At 37.7% G+C, this 21,620-nt stretch overlaps 1 protein-coding gene across 6 annotated transcripts in view; it reads right to left on the bottom strand.

The window, feature by feature from the left end:
• CTNNA2 (catenin alpha 2) overlaps window positions 1–21,620 on the bottom strand; it is a 1,151,183-nt gene that overhangs the window by 83,691 nt on the left and 1,045,872 nt on the right. For all 6 annotated transcript variants that reach the window (XM_044261515.1, XM_044261516.1, XM_044261517.1 and 3 more), the window contains one exon: window positions 17,625–17,806. In XM_044261515.1, coding sequence (XP_044117450.1) covers window positions 17,625–17,806 — 182 coding nt within the window. The remainder of the gene's footprint in view (window positions 1–17,624; window positions 17,807–21,620) is intronic.

The following is a 21,620-nucleotide window of genomic DNA, read 5'->3' as shown; positions in this document are numbered from 1 at the left end:
GCATTCAGACAACAAAAAGAAATAAAAGGTATTCAAATGGCAATGAAGAAGTAAAACTCTCTCTCTCTCTCAGCAGATGACATGATGCTTTATATGGAAAACCCAAAAGACTACACCCCCAAACTACTAGAACTCATACAGCAATTCAGTAATGTGGCAGGATACAAAATCAATGTACAAGAATCAGTTGCTTTCTTATACACTAACAATGAAAATATAGAAAGGGAAATTAGAGTATCGATTCCATTTACTATAGCACCAAGAACCATAAGATAACTGGGAATAAACCTAACCAAAGAGGTTAAGGATCTGTACTTGAACTACAGAACTCTCATGAAAGAAACTGAAGAAGACACAAAAAGATGGAAGAGCATTCCATGCTCATGGGTTGGAAGAATAAACATTGTTAAACTGTCCATACTACCTAGAGCAATCTATACTTTCAATGCCATCCCCGTCAAAATTCCACCAGCATTTTTCAAAGAGCTGGAACATACAAACCTAAAATTTGTATGGAACCAGAAGAGACCCCAAACTGCTAAGGAAATGTTGAAAAAGAAAAACAAAACTGGGGGCATCACAGTGCCTGATTTCAAGATTTATGACAGAGCTGTGATCACCAAGACAGCATGGTACTGGCACAAAAACAGACATTAGACCAGCGGAACAGAGTAGAGAGCCCAGATATGGACCCTCAACTCCATGGTTAAATAATCTTCAACAAAGCAGGAAAAAATATCCAGTGGAAAAAAGACAAATCTCTGCAATAAATGGTGCTGAGAAAATCGGCAGCTATGTATAGGAGAATGAAACTCAACCATTCTCTTACACCATACACAGAGATAAACTCTAAATGGACAAAAGACCTCAATGTGAGGCAGGAATCTATCAAAATCCTAGAGGAGAACACAGGGAGTAACCTCTTCAACATTGGCCACAGCAACTTCTTTCAAGACACGTCTCCAAAGGCAAAGAAAACAAAAGTGAAAATGAACTTTTGGGACATCATAAAGATCAAAAGCTTCTGCACAGCAAAGGAAACAGTCAACAAAACAAAGAGGCAACCCACAGAATGGAAGAAGATATTCACAAATGACATTACATACAAAGGGCTGATATCCAAGATCTATAAGGAACTCCTCAAACTCAACACACACAAAACAGATAATCATGTCAAAAAATGGGCAGAAGACATTAACAGACACTTCTCCAGTGAAGACATACAAATGGCTAATAGACACATGAAAAAATGTCCATCATCACTAGCCACCAGGGAGATTCAAATCAAAACCACATTGAGATATCACCTTACACCAGTTAGAATGGCCAAAATCAACAGGACAGTAAAGCAACAAATGTTGGAGAGAATGTGGAGGAAGGGGAAACCCTCTTAAACTTTTGGTGGGAATCCAAGTTGGTGCAGCAACTTTGGAAAACAGTGTGGAGATTCCTTAGGAAATTAAAAATAGAGCTTCCCTAATGACTCTCAATTGCATTACTTGGTTTTTACTCCAAAGATACTGATTTAGTGAAAAGAAGGGCAATCTGTACCCTAATGTTCACAGCATCAATGGCCACATTAGCCACTGTGGAAAGAATCAAGATGTCCTTCAATGGACAAATGGATAAAGAAGATATGGTCCACATATACAATGGCGTATTATGCCTCCATCAGAAAGGCTGAATACTTGACTTTTTTATCAACATGGACGGGACTGGAAGAGATTATACTGAGTAAAATAAGTCAAGCAGAGAGTCAATTATCGTATGGTTTCACTTACTTGTGGAGCATAAGGAATAACATGCAGGATATTGGGAGATGGAGAGAAGTGAGTTGGGGGAAATTGGAGGGGGAGACAAACCATGAGAGACTGTGGACTCTGAGAAACAAAATGAGGGTTTTGTAGGGATCCAAAACCCTTGGCAGGGGTGTTTGCGTGTTTGAGACAATAAAATGAAGTGGAAAGACATTCCACGCTCATGGGTTGGAAGAAAAAATACTGTTAAAATGTCTCTACCACCCAAAGCAATCTACACATTCAGAGCAATGCCTATCAGAATACTAACAGTATTTTTCACAGATCTAGAACAAACAATCCTAAATTTTGTATGTAACTATAAAAGACCCCAAATAGCCAAAGCAACCTTGAAAGAGAAAGGCAATGCAAGAGACATCACAATTCTGGACTTCAAGTTGTATTACAAGACTACAGTAATCAAAGCAGTATGGTACTGGCATAAAAATAGACACGTAATTCAACAGAAATAAACCCACAATTATATGCTCAATTAATTTTCTACAAAGCAGAAAAGAATATACAATGGGCAAAAGACCGTCTCTTCAAATGGTGTTGGGAAACCTGGACAGCCACAGGCAAAATAATGAAACTGGACTGCTTTCTTACACCATACACAAAAGTTAATTCAAAATGGATTAAAGACCTAAATGTGAGACAGGAAGCCATCAAAACCCTGGAAAAGAACACAGGCAGTAACCTCTCTGATACTGATCTGAGCAACTTTTTTCTAGATAGGACCTCTGAGGCAATGGAAATAAAAGCAAAAATAAACTATCAGGACTTCACCAAAATAAAATGGTTCTGCACAGTAAAGGAAACCAACAACAAAACTAAAAGGAAACCTAGAGAATGGGAGAACATATTTACAAATGACATACATGACAAATGATTAGCTTCCAAAATGTATTAAGAACTTAAACACCCAAAAACCAAATAATCCAATTTTAAAAATGGGCAGACAGTAAACATTTTTTTTTCAAAGAAGCCATACAGATGGTCAACAAACACATGAAATGATGCTTCTCAGTCTTCATCAAAGAAATGCAAATCAAAACTACAATGAGATATCACCTCATACCTGTCACAAGGGCTAAAATTAAAAAAAAAAAACACAGGTGTTGGCAAGGATGTAGAGAAAGGGGAACCCTCTTGCACTGTTGGTGGGAATGCAAACTGAAGCAGTGACTGTGCAAGATACAGAAGTTTTTCAAAAAGTTAAAAGTTGAGCTACTGTAAGATGCATCCAACACAGTACTGGGTATTTACCAGAAGAATAGAAAAACACTAATCAAAAGTGATATATGCACTCCTATGTTTATGCAAGAAACAAAACAAATGAGCAAAGGCAAAAGAGGGAGAGAGAGAGAGAGACCAAGAATTAGACTCTTCACTATAAAGATCAGACTGATGGTTACCAGAAAGGAGGTGGGGGAGGGATAGGTTTAATCAGTGATGGGGATTAAAGAGTACACTTATTTTGATGAACACCAGGTGATGAATGGAATTGTTGCATCAGTATATTTATACCTGAAACTGATATAACACTGTATGTTAACTAAGTGGAATTAAAATAAAAATATTAAAGAAAATTAGTCAAGGGGACTTCCACAGTAAAGAAAATGTAAAATATGGTAACATACACACAAAATGTGGAGAAGGGAATAAAAATGAAGTTGTTCAGAAAGTGTTTGAACTTAAGTAACCATCAACTTAATATGGACTATTATATACTTAGGATGTTATATATGAATCTCATGGTAACCACACATCAAAACTTAGATGAGATACACAAAAAATAGAAAGAAAGACAATCATGACACTATGGAAGGTCACCAATGACAAGGAAAAAGAACAAGAAGAAAGGAACAGGGAACTATTAAAAAACAAACAGAAAACAATGAACAAAATGGCAGTAAGTACATACCAATCAATAATTACTTTAAATATAAATGGTGTACATATTCCAATCAAAATATAATGTGATGTTATTGATAAGAAAACAAGGTCCATCTATATGTTGCCTACAAGAGAGTCACTTCAGATCTAAAAACACATTCCTACTGAAAGTAAAGGGATGGAACAAGGTATTCCATGCAAATGGAAGGTAAAGAAAAGCTGTGATAGGAATAGTTTTATCAGACAAAGACTTTTAAAACAAAGAGTGTAACAAGAGACAAAGAAAGGCATTCCTATGATAAAGACAACAAACAAGAAGGTATAAAAATAATTACCCATGCAACCAAAGTGTACACCTAAATACATAAAGTAAATATTAATTACATAACAAAATAAATGGGCAGTAATACACTAATGATAGGAGACTTTAACACCCAGTTACATCAATGGATAGATCATCCAGGCAGAAAATCAATAAGAAAACAGTGTCTTGGGGAGGAGTCAAGATGGCGGAGAAGTAGCAGGCTGAGACTACTTCAGCTAGCAGGAGATCAGCTAGAGAGCTTATCTAAAGATTGCAAACACCTGCAAATCCATCGGCAGATCGAAGAGAAGAAGAACAGCAATTCTAGAAACAGAAAAACAACCACTTTCTGAAAGGTAGGACTGGCGGAGAAGTGAATCCAAAGCGACGGGAAGATAGACCCCGGGGGGAGGGGCCGGCTCCCGGCAAGCGGCGGAGCAACAGAGCACAAAATCAGGACTTTTAAAAGTCGGTTCCGCTGAGGGACATCGCTCCGGAGGCTAAACAGGGGCGAAGCCCACGCGGGGTCGGCGTGACCTCAGGTCCCGCGGAGTCACAGAAGGATCGGGGGTGTCTGAGTGTCGCAGAGCTTGCGGATATTGGAACGGGAAAGCCGGCTGCAGAGACAGAGCCGACAGTAAGCTCGCAGCTCGGAGTTGCCTTGAACCGGTCGCAAGCTCAGTGAACTCGGAGCGCGGCCGGAGGTTAGGCAGACGCGAGTTACTAGGAGCTGTTCGCTGAGGGCGCACAGGGGAGCGGGGCCCCGGGCTCTCGGCTCCTCCGGGCCGGAGACCAGGAGGCCGCCACTTGTATTCCCGTCCTCCGGAACTCTACGGAAAGCGCTCAGGGAACAAAAGCTCCTGAAAGCAAAGCCGAGCAGATCACTCAGCCCGGCCCCTGGTAAGGGCGGTGTAATTCCGCCTGGGGCAAAGACACTTGAGAATCACTACACCAGGCCCCTCCCCCAGAAGATCAACAAGAAATCCAGGCAAGACCAAGTTCACCTACCAAGGAGTGCAGTTTCAATACCAAGGAGAGAACAGCAGAATTCCAGAGGAGGAGAAAACAAACCACGGAACTTATGGCTTTCTGCCTGTGATTTTTTAGTCTTGCAGTTAATTCAATTTTTTTCTTTTTCATTTTTTTTTCTTTTCTTCTGCTAAAATTTTTTATAACTTTTACCCTTTTCTTTTTTAACGTTTTTTAACTAGATTATCTAATATATATATTTTTTTCTTTTTTATACTTTTCTTCACTTTCTTTTTTTTAATTCTTTTTTTTTCTTTCTTTCTTTTTGAACCTCTTTTTATCCCCAAATCAGAAGAGATCCTAATCTCTTCTTTTTTTTTCTTAATTCTTTTTTAAATTCTTGATTGAATTTTTAATTCAATCTTTTTTTTTAATTCTTTTTTTCTTTCTTTCTTTTTGAACCTCTTTTTATCCCCAAATCAGAAGAGATCCCAATCAGAAGAGATTGGGAGATCCCAATCAAAGGAGATCCCAATCAGAGGAGATCCCTCACCCAATCGAGGGGGGAGAAATCCCCCCTCATGATTTGGGATCTCTTCTGATTTGATTAAAGCATATTTTCCTGGGATTGTTGCCACCCTTTTAGTATTTTACTTGCTCCTTCATATACTCTTAGCTGGACAAAATGACAAGGCGGAAAAATTCACAACAAAAAAAAGAACAAGAGGCAGTACCGAAGGCTAGGGACCTAATCAATACAGACATTGGTAATATGTCAGATCTAGAGTTCAAAATGACAATTCTCAAGGTTCTAGCCGGACTTGAAAAAGGCATGGAAGATATTAGAGAAACCCTCTCCAGAGATATAAAAGCCCTTTCTGGAGAAATAAAAGAACTAAAATCTAACCAAGTTGAAATCAAAAAAGCTATTAATGAGGTTCAATCAAAAATGGAGGCTCTCACTGCTAGGATAAATGAGGCAGAAGAAAGAATTAGTGATATAGAAGACCAAATGACAGAGAATAAAGAAGCTGAGCAAAAGAGGGACAAACAGCTACTGGACCATGAGGGGAGAATTCGAGAGATAAGTGACTCCATAAGATGAAACAACATTAGAATAATTGGGATTCCAGAAGAAGAAGAAAGAGAGAGGGGAGCAGAAGGTATACTGGAGAGAATTATTGGAGAGAATTTCCCCAATATGACAAAGGGAACGAGCATCAAAATTCAGGAGGTTCAGAGAAGAGAACGCCCCTCAAAATCAATAAGAATAGGCCCACACCCCGTCACCTAATAGTAAAATTTACAAGCCTTAGTGACAAAGAGAAAATCCTGAAAGCAGCCCGGGAAAAGAAGTCTGTAACATACAATGGTAAAAGTATTAGATTGGCAGCTGACTTATCCACAGAGACCTGGCAGGCCAGAAAGAGCTGGCATGACATTTTCAGAGCACTAAACGAGAAAAACATGCAGCCAAGAATACTATATCCAGCTAGGCTATCATTGAAAATAGAAGGAGAGATTAAAAGCTTCCAGGACAAACAAAAACTGAAAGAATTTGCAAACACCAAACCAGCTCTACAGGAAATACTGAAAGGGGTCCTCTAAGCAAAGAGAGAGCCTACAAGTGGTAGATCAGAAAGGAACAGGGACAATATACAGTAACAGTCACCTTACAGGCAATACAATGGCACTAAAATCATATCTCTCAATAGTTACCCTGAATGTTAATGGGCTAAATGCCCCAATCAAAAGACACAGGGTATCAGAATGGATAAAAAAACAAAACCCATCTATATGTTGCCTCCAAGAAACTCATTTTAAACCTGAAGACACCTCCAGACTTAAAGTGAGGGGGTGGAAAAGAATTTACCATGCTAATGGACATCAGAAAAAAGCAGGAGTGGCAATCCTTATATCAGATCAATTAGATTTTAAGCCAAAGACTATAATAAGAGATGAGGAAGGACACTATATCATACTCAAAGGGTCTGTCCAACAAGAAGATCTAACAATTTTAAATATCTATGCCCCCAACGTGGGCGCAGCAAACTATATAAACCAATTAATAACAAAATCAAAGAAACACATCAACAATAATACAATAATAGTAGGGGACTTTAACACTCCCCTCACTGAAATGGACAGATCATCCAAGCAAAAGATCAACAGGGAAATAAAGGCCTTAAATGATACACTGGATGAGATGGACATCACAGATATATTCAGAACATTTCATCCCAAAGCAACAGAATACACATTCTTCTCTAGTGCACATGGAACATTCTCCAGAATAGATCACATCCTCGGTCCTAAATCAGGACTCAACCGGTATCAAAAGATTGGGATCATTCCCTGCATATTTTCAGACCACAATGCTCTGAAGCTAGAACTCAACCAAAGAGGAAGTTTGGAAAGAACACAAATACATGGAGACTAAACAGCATCCTTCTAAAGAATGAATGGGTCAACCGGGAAATTAAAGAAGAATTGAAAAAAATCATGGAAAAAAATGATAATGAAAATACAACGGTTCAAAATCTGTGGGACACAACAAAGGCAGTCCTGAGAGGAAAATATATAGCGGTACAAGCTTTTCTCAAGAAACAAGAAAGGTCTCAGGTACACAACCTAACCCTACACCTAAAGGAGCTGGAGAAAGAACAAGAAAGAAACCCTAAGCCCAGCAGGAGAAGAGAAATCATAAAGATCAGAGCAGAAATCAATGAAATAGAAACCAAAAAAACAATAGAACAAATCAACCAAACTAGGAGCTGGTTCTTTGAAAGAATTAATAAAATTGATAAACCCTTGGCCAGACTTATCAAAAAGAAAAGAGAAAGGACCCAAATAAATAAAATCATGAATGAAAGAGGAGAGATCACAACTAACACCAAAGAAATACAAACTATTATAAGAACATACTATGAGCAACTCTACACCAACAAATTTGACAATCTGGAAGAAATGGATGCATTCCTAGAAACATATAAACTACCAAAATTGAACCAGGAAGAAATAGAAAGCCTGAACAGACCCATAACCAGTAAGGAGATTGAAACAGTCATTAAAAATCTCCAAACAAACAAAAGCCCAGGGCCAGATGGCTTCCCGGGGGAATTCTACCAAACATTTAAAGAAGAACTAATTCCTATTCTCCTGAAACTGTTCCAAAAAATAGAAATGGAAGGAAAACTCCCAAACTCATTTTATGAGGCCAGCATCACCTTGATCCCAAAACCAGACAAGGATCCCATCAAAAAAGAGAGCTATAGACCAATATCTTTGATGAACACAGATGCAAAAATTCTCACCAAAATACTAGCCAATAGGATTCAACAGTACATTAAAAGGATTATTCACCACGACCAAGTGGGATTTATCCCAGGGCTGCAAGGTTGGTTCAACATCCGCAAATCAGTCAATGTGATACAACACATCAATAAAAGAAAGAACAAGAACCATATGATACTCTCAATAGATGCTGAAAAAGCATTTGACAAAGTACAGCATCCCTTCCTGATCAAAACCCTTCAAAGTGTAGGGATAGAGGGCACATACCTCAATATCATCAAAGCCATCTATGAAAAACCCACTGCAAATATCATTCTCAATGGAGAAAAACTGAAAGCTTTTCCACTAAGGTCAGGAACACGGCAGGGATGTCCATTATCACCACTGCTATTCAACATAGTACTAGAAGTCCTAGCCTCAGCAATCAGAAAACAAAAGGAAATTAAAGGCCTCCAAATCGGCAAAGAAGAAGTCAAATTATCACTCTTCGCAGATGATATGATACTCTATGTGGAAAACCCAAAAGACTCCACTCCAAAACTGCTAGAACTTATACAGGAATTCAGTAAAGTGTCAGGATATAAGATCAATGCACAGAAATCAGTTGCATTTCTCTACACCAACAACAAGACAGAAGAAAGAGAAATTAAGGAGTCAATCCCATTTACAATTGCACCCCAAACCATAAGATACCTAGGAATAAACCTAACCAAAGAGGCACAGAATCTATACTCAGAAAACTATAAAGTACTCATGAAAGAAATTGAGGAAGACACAAAGAAATGGAAAAATGTTCCATGCTCCTGGATTGGAAGAATAAATATAGTGAAAATGTCTATGCTACCTAAAGCAATCTACACATTTAATGCAATTCCTATCAAAGTACCATCCATCTTTTTCAAAGAAATGGAACAAATAATTTTAAAATTTATATGGAACCAGAAAAGACCTCGAATAGCCAAAGGGATATTGAAAAACAAAGCCAAAGTTGGTGGCATCACAATTCCGGACTTCAAGCTTTATTACAAAGCTGTCATCATCAAGACAGCATGGTACTGGCACAAAAACAGACACATAGACCAATGGAACAGAATAGAGAGCCCAGAAATAGACCCTTAAATCTATGGTCAACTAATCTTTGACAAAGCAGGAAAGAATGTCCAATGGAAAAAAGACAGCCTCTTCAATAAATGGTGTTGGGAAAATTGGACAGCCACGTGCAGAAAAATGAAATTGGACCATTTCCTTACACCACACACAAAAATAGATTCAAAATGGATTAAGGACCTCAATGTGAGAAAGGAATCCATCAAAATCCTTGAGGAGAACACAGGCAGCAACCTCTTCGACCTCAGCCGCAGCAACATCTTCCTAGGAACAGCGCCAAAGGCAAGGGAAGCAAGGGCAAAAATGAACTTTTGGGATTTCATCAAAATCAAAAGCTTTTGCACAGCAAAGGAAACAGTTAACAAAACCAAAAGACAACTGACAGAATGGGAGAAGATATTTGCAAACGACATATCAGATAAAGGACTAGTGTCCAAAATCTATAAAGAACTTAACAAACTCAACACCCAAAGAACAAATAATCCAATCAAGAAATGGGCAGAGGACATGAACAGACGTTTCTGCAAAGAAGACATCCAGATGGCCAACAGACACATGAAAAAGTGCTCCATATCACTCGGCATCAGGGAAATACAAATCAAAACCACAATGAGATATCACCTCACACCAGTCAGAATGGCTAAAATCAACAAGTCAGGAAATGACAGATGCTGGCGAGGATGCGGAGAAAGGGGAACCCTCCTACACTGTTGGTGGGAATGCAAGCTGGTGCAACCACTTTGGAAAACAGCATGGAGGTTCCTCAAAATGTTGAAAATAGAACTGCCCTATGACCCAGCAATTGCACTACTGGGAATTTACCCTAAAGATACAAACGTAGTGATCCAAAGGGGCACGTGCACCCGAATGTTTATAGCAGCAATGTCCACAATAGCCAAACTATGGAAAGAACCTAGATGTCCATCAACAGGTGAATGGATCAAGAAGATGTGGTATATATACACAATGGAATACTATGCAGCCATCAAAAGAAATGAAATCTTGCCATTTGCGACAACATGGATGGAACTAGAGCGTATCATGCTTAGCGAAATAAGTCAAGCGGAGAAAGACAACTATCATATGATCTCCCTGATATGAGGGAGTGGTGATACAACATGGGGGCTTAAGTGGGTAGGAGAAGAATCCATGAAACAAGATGGGATAGGGAGGGAGACAAACCATAAGTGACTCTTAATCTCACGAAACAAACTGTGGGTTGCTGGGGGGAGGGGGGTTGGGAGAAGGGGGGTAGGGTTATGGACATTGGGGAGGTTATGTGCTTTGGGGTAAATTGGAAGGGGAGATGAACCATGAGAGACTATGGACTCTGAAAAACAATCTGAGGGGTTTGAAGTGGCGGGGGTGTGGGAGGTTGGGGTACCAGGTGGTGGGTATTATAGAGGGCACAGCTTGCATGGAGCACTGGGTGTGGTGAAAAAATAATGAATACTGTTTTTCTGAAAATAAATAAATTGGGAAAAAAAAAAAAAAAAGAAAACAGTGTCTTGGAATAACAAGTTATACCAAACAGCCTTAACAGATGTATACAAAACCTTCTATCTAAAAACAAGATAACACCCATTCTTTTCAAGTGCATATGGATCTCTAAGGGAGATCCCATATTAGGTCATAAAACAAGTCTCAGTTATTTATTTAGATTGATATCATATCATGCATCTTTTCCAACCACAATGAAATCAATTACAACAACGACAACAAAATACAAATACATGAGGGCTAAACAACATGCTGCTAAACAACCAACGGGTCAAAAATTCAAAAAGGAGATTTAAAAAAAAATACATGGAGACAAATGAATATGAAAACACAGTAGTCTAAAATCTTTCCAATGCAGCTAAATCAATTTTAAGAGGTAAGTTTTTAGCACTACATGCCTACCTCAAGAAATGAGATAAACCCTAAACAATATAACCTAAAGGAACTAGACAAAGAAGAACAAAGCTCAAAATTAGTAGAAGAAAGGAACTAATAAAGATCAGAGAAGAAATAAATGAAAAGAAACTTAAAATAATAGAAAAATATTAATGAAACTGGGATCTGCTTCTTCAAAAGATAAACAAAATCAGTAAGACTTTGTCCAGACTGGACGGAAAAAGAGAGACGATCCAAATGAATGAAGTCAGAAATGAAGAAGGAGAAGTAGCAACTGACACCACAGATACACAAATGATTTTAAGAGCATACTACAAAAAATTACATGCCAACAAATCTGATAACACAAAAGAGAGAGAAGTTCCTAGAAAACATACACTCTTTCAAAACTGAATCAGGAAGACATAGAAAATCTGAATGATAATGAAATTGGATTTATAATAATTTAAAAAGAAAAAAAACTTGCAACAAAGAAAAGTCCAGGACCAGATTCACAGGTGAATTTTGTCAAACATTTAAAGAAGAATTAATACTTGTTCTCTGCAAACTATTCCAAAAATAAAAGAGAAATAAAAACTTCCAAATACATTCTACAAGCCCAGTGTTATCCTGATACCAAAACCAGATGAAGATACTATGGGTTTAAACAAAAAAGATATTGGCCAATATCCCTGATGAACACACATGCAAAAACCCTTAAAAATATTAGCAAACCACATTGAACAATACATTAAATGGGTCATTCACTACCATCAAGTGGGATTTATTCCAGGGATGCAAGGATGGTTTCATATTTGCAAATTAATTAGTGTTATACATCATATTAACCAAATGGAAGATAAAAATCACATGATTATTTCAAGACATACAGAAAAACTATAAGAAAATTCAACATCTGCTCATGATGAAAGAAAAAAGCTCTCAATAAAGTCATTTTAGAAGGAACATATCTCAGTGTAATTAAGGTCATACATGACAAACTCATAGCTAACCTCATACTCAATGGTGAAAAAGTCAGAGCTTTTATTCTAAGATCAGGAACATGACAAAGTTGCCTACTGTCTTTTATTCAACATAGTATTGGAGTTCATAGTCACAGCCACCAGACAAGAAATAAAAAGCATCCAGATTGGTAAGGAAGAAGTAAAACTTTCATTATTTGTAGATGATATGATACTATACACAGAAAATACTAAAGACTACCAAAAAACTACTAGATCTAATAAATGAATTCAGCAAAGCTGCAGGATACAAAATCAATATACAGAGAACTATTGTATTTCTACAGACTAATAATGAAGTAGCAGAAGACATCAAGAAAAAAATTCCACGTATAATTGCACCAAGAATAAAATATCTGGAAATAAACACAACCAAGTTTCTGAAAGACCTGTACTTTGAAAGGTATAAAAGAAACTAATTAGGACAAATAGAAACAGAAAAATAAACCATATTCATGGACTGGAAGGATTAATGTTGTTAAAATGTCCACACTATCCAAAGTAATCTTCAGATTCAATGCAATCACAATCAAAACACCACTATTAACTTTCACAGAACTGGAACAAATAATTCCAAAATCTGTATGTAACTGTAAAGATCCTGAATCGCCAAAGCTATGTTGAGAAAGAAAAACAATGCTAGAGATGTCACGCAGATTTTGAGCTATACTGCAAAGCTGTAGTAACCTAAACAGTATGTATTGATATAAAAATGGATTTATAGATCAACTGATCAGAATAGAGGGTCCAGAAATAAACCTGTGCTTGTATGGTCAATTAATATGATGAAGGTAGTAAGAATATATTGGGGAATATATTGGAGAAAAGACTGTTATCAATACATGTTGCTGGGAAAATTGGATAGCTAGGTGTAAAAACAATGAAACTGGACCACTTTCTTTCTTTTTTTTTTTTAAAGATTTTATTTATTTATTTGACAGAGAGAAATCACAAGTAGATGGAGAGGCAGGCAGAGAGAGAGAGGGAAGCAGGCTCCCTACTGAGCAGAGAGCCCGATGCGGGACTCGATCCCAGGACCCTGAGATCATGACCTGAGCCGAAGGCAGCGGCTCAACCCACTGAGCCACCCAGGCACCCCTGGACCACTTTCTTATACCATATATAAAAATAAACTCAAATGGATTAAATACATAAATGTGAGATCTGAAACCATAAAACTCCTAGAAGAGAACACAGATGGTATTTTCTCAGATGCTGGCCTTTGCAACATTTTTCTAGATATGTCTCCTGAGGCAAGAGAAATATTGAGACTATGAGACTATGAGACTATTGAGACTATGAGACTATCAACTATTGAGACTATGCTAAAAGCAAAAAACAAAGAAGCAAAAAACCTTTGCACTTGTGAGGGAAACCATCAGCAAAACAAAAAGACAACCTACTGAATAGAAGTAGGTATTTGCAGATGATATAAGCAGTTCCTATCCAAAAATATATAAAGAACTTATATAATTCAACACTAAAACAATCCAAATAAAAAATGGGCAGAAGACCTGAATAGGCATTTTTAAAAGACATATAAATGGCCAAGAGACACATGAATGGATGCTCCATACCGCTGATCATCCGAATAATGGACACCAAAACCACAGCGACAAATAACCTTACACTTAACAGAATGGCTTGAATCAAAAAGACTAGAAATAGCTAGTGTTGGTTTGGATGTGTACTGTCAATAGGAATGTAAATTGGTGCAACCACTACAGAAAACAATATGAAGGTTTCTAAAAAAGTAGACATACCCTATAGTCCTGTAATTTTCCTACTGGGTATTTACTCAAAGAAAATGAAAATACTAATTCAAAAAGATACATGCACTCCTATGTTTATTACAACATTATATGTAATGGCTAAGATGTGGAAGTGACCTAAGCATCCATCAATAGTTGAATGAATAAAGATCTCTCTCTCTCTCTCTCTCTCACACACACACACACACACACACACACAGAAGTACTACTAAGCCACAAAAAAGGATGAGATCTTGCCATTTGCTAGAACATGGGTGGACCTTGAGAGTATTATGCTAAGTGAATTCAGAGAAAGACCAACACCTTGGGATTTCACTTATAGGTGGAATCTACAACACACAAACACACATACACATACACACACACACAGAGCAATCCATAAATACAGAGAATAAAGTGATGGCTGTCAGAGAGGGGTGGGGATTCTGGTAAAATGGGTGAAGAAGAGAGGGAGATACAAGCTTCCAGTCATGGAATAAATAAACCATAGAGGTGAGAGGCATAGTATAGGAAATACAGTCAGTTCTACCTTAATACCATCGTATGGTGATAGATGATAGCTACACTTGTGGTGAACATAACCTCATATATGGAATTGTCAAATCATCATGTTGTATACTTTAATATAGTATTGTGTGTCAACTATATTTCAACAAAAAAATTTTTTTAAGTTAAGCATGTACAGCAAACTCAACATTTTTATTTTTTTTCTATGAACAGAACTCATGAGGCTTTTGGTGTAATGGGGGCAGATGGTTGCCCTTTAATGGCCAGATGTGACTTGGAATAAACAGAAAAGTGCCAAGAAGTGGTGCTGAAAGACCAAAGTACCTAGGCTGAGGTACTGAGTATCCACACCAAGGCAGAAAAGAAGTTTGGGAAGAGTGGGGTGATTACGTGTCTTGTGAGCCTCGTGCTCAGTATTTTACTGTTGACTGTAGCCCTGACAGTCACTTTTTAAGCCTAAATTACAGATCAGAAGTTATAGTTGGTCGCAAAAGACAACTTTGTTCCTTGCTATACAATTAAACTTGGGTTTCTTTTCTGAGCCTCTGCCATCTGCACACCTTATGTTATTGGGACAGAAGACTGGTACATGCTATTTCTTACTGAGAATGACATCAGATATATGGATTCAACCTCTGCAGGACAGTGCTTCTGCCACTGCCCATGAGACGGAAGTCAAGAACCGAACAGGAAAGAGATATGAGGCATAATTAGTTTTATCCTCCATGAAGAAGTTATTTCACAAATAATGAGGCAGAACCTCTCCAATTTTAATAATAATGGAGTGTATATCACTGAGATTACTGCATCAAATTAATGAGTTAGCTACTGATAAGAATGAAACAACAAGATAATAAATGCAAGGGTATTTTTTGCCCCTAGATGCTATTTAAACATAGGATTTGAGAAGAAGAGTCAAGTAATTCCTAACCACCTATCTCCTTTCCTTTAGAGAATATAGTACATAGGGCTCCTTAGAGGTATACAGCTGAAATTATTCCTCCTTGAAGCAGAAAACTGCAAGAGCAATAATAATAATAATAATGCATATGGTTAAGTACAGAGAACTTAGGTCACAGTCCACCCAAAAAAAGGCTTGTCGGTTTCCTCTTTGCCAAGAGAGAGGCTCTGCAGATGGAGGCAGCAGCAAAAGCTCAGCCTCCCGCGTTCTATTTCCCAATGCACGCCCCCTTCTGTTTTTCTCATCATTAATTACTGTGTTCCTCCCTCTGCCCTCACAAAGAGGTGAGAAACTACTCATGAAGCAGTGGGAAAAATGATAACCAGTAGCATTCCAGACATTTCATTACTCAAATCAGCATAAAGTGATTATATGAAATCCCTAGGAAATTGAAGTGGCCTTCTTTTCACTTTTCAAACTGTACTTTGACTAATAGAAAGTCCGTCTTATTTAACATCATCTAACAAGACCCCCTCAAATCTATTGCTCTTCCTTGACCACAGTTATCTGTAATATGGAGCATTATAAAACGTTCTTCTGATCTAAACCAGCAACTTGACTAGACTCATTAGTCACTTAAAACTGATGAGATTATTTGTTCAAGTGATGTTATTAATGGGTTGCATAATATCCATCAGATAAAATACCAATACAATGTTGAAAGCAAGCAAATTAAGTCATCACAGGACTAGAAAAGCAATGACTGAGGCTGCCAGTATAGACTGATCCGTAGTCAATTCAGACTTAAATAATGGCTCAGACTGTTTTTTCCTACTATTATTTTTTGTGTGTGAAATAAATCTGTGAAGCGAAGAAAAACTAACCAAATGTATGAATTTGAACTTCTAATGAATACAATGACATTTAAAAGTCTCAAAGGTCACCCTCATAACACTAAAGTAATTCCACCAAAGTCAAAAACAGTTTAAAAATATTTAGAGAAAGGGCGCAGCAATGTCATTAGTATATATTGGCCAGAGGCAAAGGGTAAAGGGGATGAAGCAGAGATATTCTATATTTTATTATAGCCTAAAATCAATTGTAGCTTTCTCTTATTAGAAACATTCAATAATCATTAAAAATATTGTCAATCATAAGGTGGTATTTTGACACTGCCATATATATATCTTACATAGTTTTATTAACCAATATCATGTTTAATCATTGAAACATTTCTGTTCATGTGTATTTGTGTCTCCCAGGGGGCAAAAAAATTACAGCAAAGTGATAGCTTACATTTGTATAGCAACACAATTTATAACTGCATTACCTCTTTAGATTGTAAAACTCTCCTGTGAAGTTGATAAGAAAAGCATTATTTCCCCATTTTGCCAAATAAACAGACAGTAAGAGGCTGGTCCAAAATCACCTGGTATTCAGCTTCAAAATCCAGGGATTTTTTTTTTTTCAATTGAGCTTTGCTCTCCCTTGATTCGCCCTTTGTGTAGTAGGAAGGGCAGAAATGTCACCTCCCTTTAAAGAGGAGATTAAAATGGCAGTGGCAGAAACAGCAATGACCCCTGGTGAAGAAGTCTCCTGACAAAATTCTGACTGGTCTCTTGATTTATTAAAAGCGGTGCTTAGAGCAGAAGGGAATTAGAGTTATACAATTTTTAATTTCCTTGTCAAATTATAGAATCAGATTGTTGAAGCTGATCCTTTATATGTAAAGTTAAAACATGAGCTGAAATTAATGCTAGATCATGACACAGCATTCGGACTATTACATGTATAGATGCACACACACCTATGTTTCAATACCCTTTTTTTCCAAAGGGATATAAACAAATCATTCACCTAACCTTCAAAACCGTACTTAAATACACGGCAAAACAGCACAGAACAAAAATGAGTCACTCAACCCCCACGTGTTAGATTTTATGACTGACTCTGGATAGATAATTAAAACAATAATAATCACAAAAATGAATCTGTCCTTCTTGACTATCTGCTAAGAATTAGGTCCAGTTCATTTTGACTTACACATGTAAATTTTATAATACCACTGCCTTGCTTTGATGTAGTATTTGAATTTTTCAGCAGGCTTTCACAGGCTAATATACACTGTTACACTTCTGGGTTTAATGAGAAAATCATCTTTCTGTCTCTGGGCCTCACCTTGTGAAGTCTGTCATTTCCATCATGATCATACACATCTGCTTGGCCAGCACAATTATATCATTGCCGCTGTCATCCCACTTGGCCACTTCGGCATCCAGCTTGCTTTTCTCTTGGTGGAATATCTCCACCTGCTCAGCTATTTTTGCCTTCTCCTCCTGCGGTAGTTGCGCCATGATGGCCTGTGTGGGTTATAGAAACAGTGTGACTAATGGTGACAAAGTAAACACAGACAGTAGGTTGACTCTGCCTCCAGCTAATAGCAAAGCCAGACCCTGACAAGGTTTACAGACTGCCCCGCCATTCCAGAAAGTACGGTTTCTCCATCCCTAGGAAGGTAAAAGCACAGACTGGTAAGGTCCCCCAAATCCCCATCCCTATTCCTTTACGCAGAAAATACAGAGATCTAAAAGGTGCGTGCCCACTGACAGTAACAGAACTTCTGTGTCGCTTTGATGACATATGTTTGTTCAAAAGAATCTATTCTTGACAATTTTTATATTTGGTCTCAGGAAACTTCTACCAGATGAAAGAATATACCTCTTTCAACACTGAAATCTGTTCAGAGAAGGGGGGAGAAAAAGGCTTTCTGACGCTGGGAAGGAGAGGAATTTTAAACAATATCTGAGCGTGCAAGCGAGGTGGGGTGAGGAAACTTGCCATGAGTGTTAGTGAAGGAATCCATGGTTCGATATCAAACAATCCCCTAGCCCAGGGCATTTCAGGGGTGTCATACCGATCCCCAGCCCTCTTCTACCTCCTCTGTGGAAATTCTGAGATAACCATGGCTCCCTGCAGAGCCTAGAAGGATGCAGAAGTTGTGATGGGATAAAATATAGGTTTAGGAAGCAAAGGCAGATTTTCAATAGTTGCTAGGTAAGGGAATGTGGAAAAGCAAGAACTACAGCTGATTCTTGGATTCTTTATTTACAAATTTGCCGACTCTATAAAATTTGTTGGCAACTCTACAATCAATACTTGTGGTGCTTTTGGTCATTCACAAACAGGCACAGAGTTGAAAAAAAAAAAAAAAAGGGTCACCTGACAGGCCTGTTCCCAGATGTGGCTGAACAATAAATTCTCTGCCTTCTTGTTTCAGCACTAAACAAGTGTCCTTTTGTGGTCTGTTTAGTGCCACATTTTCCACATCTTTCTGCTCTTTTTTGGTAATTCTGCTGTTTAACATGGACCCCAAGCATAGCGCTTAAGTGGTGCCTAGTGTCCCTAAGCACGGAGAGGCAGTGTTGCGCCTTATGGAGAAACATACGTGTGTTAGATAAGCTTCATGCAGGCAGGCGCTATACTGCGCTTGGCCCTGAGTTCAATAACAATGAATCAAAACTATAAAGTACCTCAAAAGCAACACTCCTTAAACAAGATTCCTTATTGATTGGTTGAAACAAAATGATGAGACTAGCAGCTCTCAGGAACCTAAGTCTCTCTTTCCTCTAGAAGCAATGACTCCATAGTTGCTAATTAAGTGTTCACGGTGACTACAGAATTTAATACCACAAATGAAGAGAATCAACAGTACTTATTAAACACCATGTATGTAGCAAGCCCTGAATGCAACGTTGACAATACCTCATAGCATCTTCTTAGAACCATGTGCAAACTGATTCAGAGAAAGGAGTGTGTCGATAAGTGTGACAGCAGTAGTGGCTCTCTGATGCTGGGATATGGGTATTCCCCAATGAAAGCATGATTTGGGGAACTTAGAGCTTTTGCAAAGAACAAGTAAAACAACACATACAAGAAAATTCTGCTTCCTTAATTATAAAACTCTTCCCAGTGTAAGTGAATTGATGGAAGGAAAGGTAGTTGATTTCTTCATTATTTTTTTGTTTTATTTAAATTCAAGTTAGTTAACATATAGTGTATTACTAGTTTTGGGGTAGAATTTAGTGATTCATCAGTTTCATATAACACCCAGTGCTCATTACGTCAAGTGCCCTCCTTAATGCCCATGCCCCCCAACCCAAGGTAGTTGATTTCTAATAAAAATATCAATGGACATAAGCTCCACAAAACTGAGCTCAATGGGATCTGTCACTGACTTAGGTTAAGACCTACTGGCTACTGGATCATATTCTTAACTTCTTCAGATCTAAGAATAGTAAACAATTACCTCAAAGTATTATGGCAGAAAGTAAATAAAATAATAAATGTGTTTTGTCAAAAAAATGAAAGCATATATGGGATTACTGCTAATATATTATCATCATGTCTGTATTAATTTTCCTTTCCGGCTACCCCTCTAGCTTATTACATTGTTGCCTTGAAAGACAGGGATGGGGCCAGAATCTATGTGACTTGCATAAATAGAAGATTGACATGATTTCTTGAGTACAGAAATGTATATCAAACAGTGTGCTAAGAAGCTTATGTATATAAAAAACTTAATTTACTTAATCACTCTACAAGATTAATACTATTCTAACCCCTATTTTATTAATGGTGATACTAAGGCCCAGAGAAATTAAATTCTCAACATTATATACTAAAAGCTATAGGAAGAGGGTTCAAACCCAGGTCATCTAACACCATACTTAACTATTAAGCACAACTAGAGCACCATGCACAACCATGCATCATGATCCCATCCCAGTGGGGCAACGGTTGCTGAAATTACTAGCATTGTTCACCAGGCTGAGCAACCTGGAGATGAGGCTTTATCTGCCCATGTAAGGGGTCTCTTTGATTTGCATGAAGGTGTCTCTGGACTATTACCTGCACAGATACAACTTACTAATGCAGAGCTGCATTTACTAACTACCATGCATGCATGTGTGTGATGTTATATAACTAGCATCGAGTCTCTATGTATGTATGTGTATGTGCATGAGTGTGCATGTGTAAATACAGAAATTACAATCCAAATTTAGAAAGCTGGACTGATACAAATACTACAGTTAAAGTATTTTAAAAACTGTATTTCGAAAAGAAAATTTTTTAAGTACTTTGAAAACTGTATCCAAAAGAGGTGGTTAATATACAACCAAGGGGTTGGTTATAAACTCACATATACGATATTGTACTAGTAACAAGACAGCTATTCCAATGCATCTGAGATAAGTCTGGGTTTGCAGATATTAAATACAAAACTTTTTCTCCTGAAGCACCCTTGTCTGATGATCTTACACCATCCTACCTTAATCTGTCCTCCTCATACAGAGCTGCTAATCATGTTTTACTTAGGCCTCACAAGTTTTAACCACCATCATTTAAGCCATTCCCTAGGTACTTCTCTGTGGAAGAATCTGTAAAACTCCCCTGCAGACCTCCATACTCTCAATCCCTGGATGGAAAGCAATGAAACTTCCATTGCCTCAAAAGAATTAATTTGTGTATTGAAGGGCATACACTTATCTTTCAACTATATCACATGAGTTTCAATTGTTTAACTTGGGCTTCTAGTATTAATTGCCTTGCTCTATTCTTGAATTCCTATTAATGCCCTACTTCTGACTTCTGTCTGAGTTTCCTTAGGGTAGAGGCTGCAGCATCCTGCAAAGAATAGAAGCTCAACAAATATCTTTTGATTGACTGTGTAACCATTTTTCCACTCACTGCGTCAACATAGTTCAAGAGAATTTACCAGAACTGACAAATATTTTCTAAGGGCACAATTCTGAAGGGAAAAAAAAAATGGCCCCTTCAAAGTAGATTTGCAAAAGAAGATGTTATTTTGACTCTAGGGGTGCTCGACCCGCATAATGCACTTAATGGCCTGTGACTTGGGTGCAAGTGTCATTACATTTGCTTCTGCTTATGTAGCTATCGATGAGCCAAAGTCTTTTCCTAAATATTCTTAAAATGCTCCTGGCTTTTAAAAATTCACAATTGACCTTTTCTAAAACTGGAATTAAAAAAAAAGAAAAAAGGTTATCTATAAACAGTAGATCACAAACTAAGAAATTTGCAAATTAATCAAATTAAAATTCAACACATGAGTTTTAATTAGGTCTTATCAATGTAACTCAGCAGTTTGAAATG

Source organism: Neovison vison, chromosome 8 (assembly GCF_020171115.1).
Source record: "Neovison vison isolate M4711 chromosome 8, ASM_NN_V1, whole genome shotgun sequence".
NCBI lineage: Eukaryota > Metazoa > Chordata > Mammalia > Carnivora > Mustelidae > Neogale > Neogale vison.
Note: the sequence above shows the minus strand (reverse complement) of the source record. Positions and strands in the feature narration are given on the sequence as shown.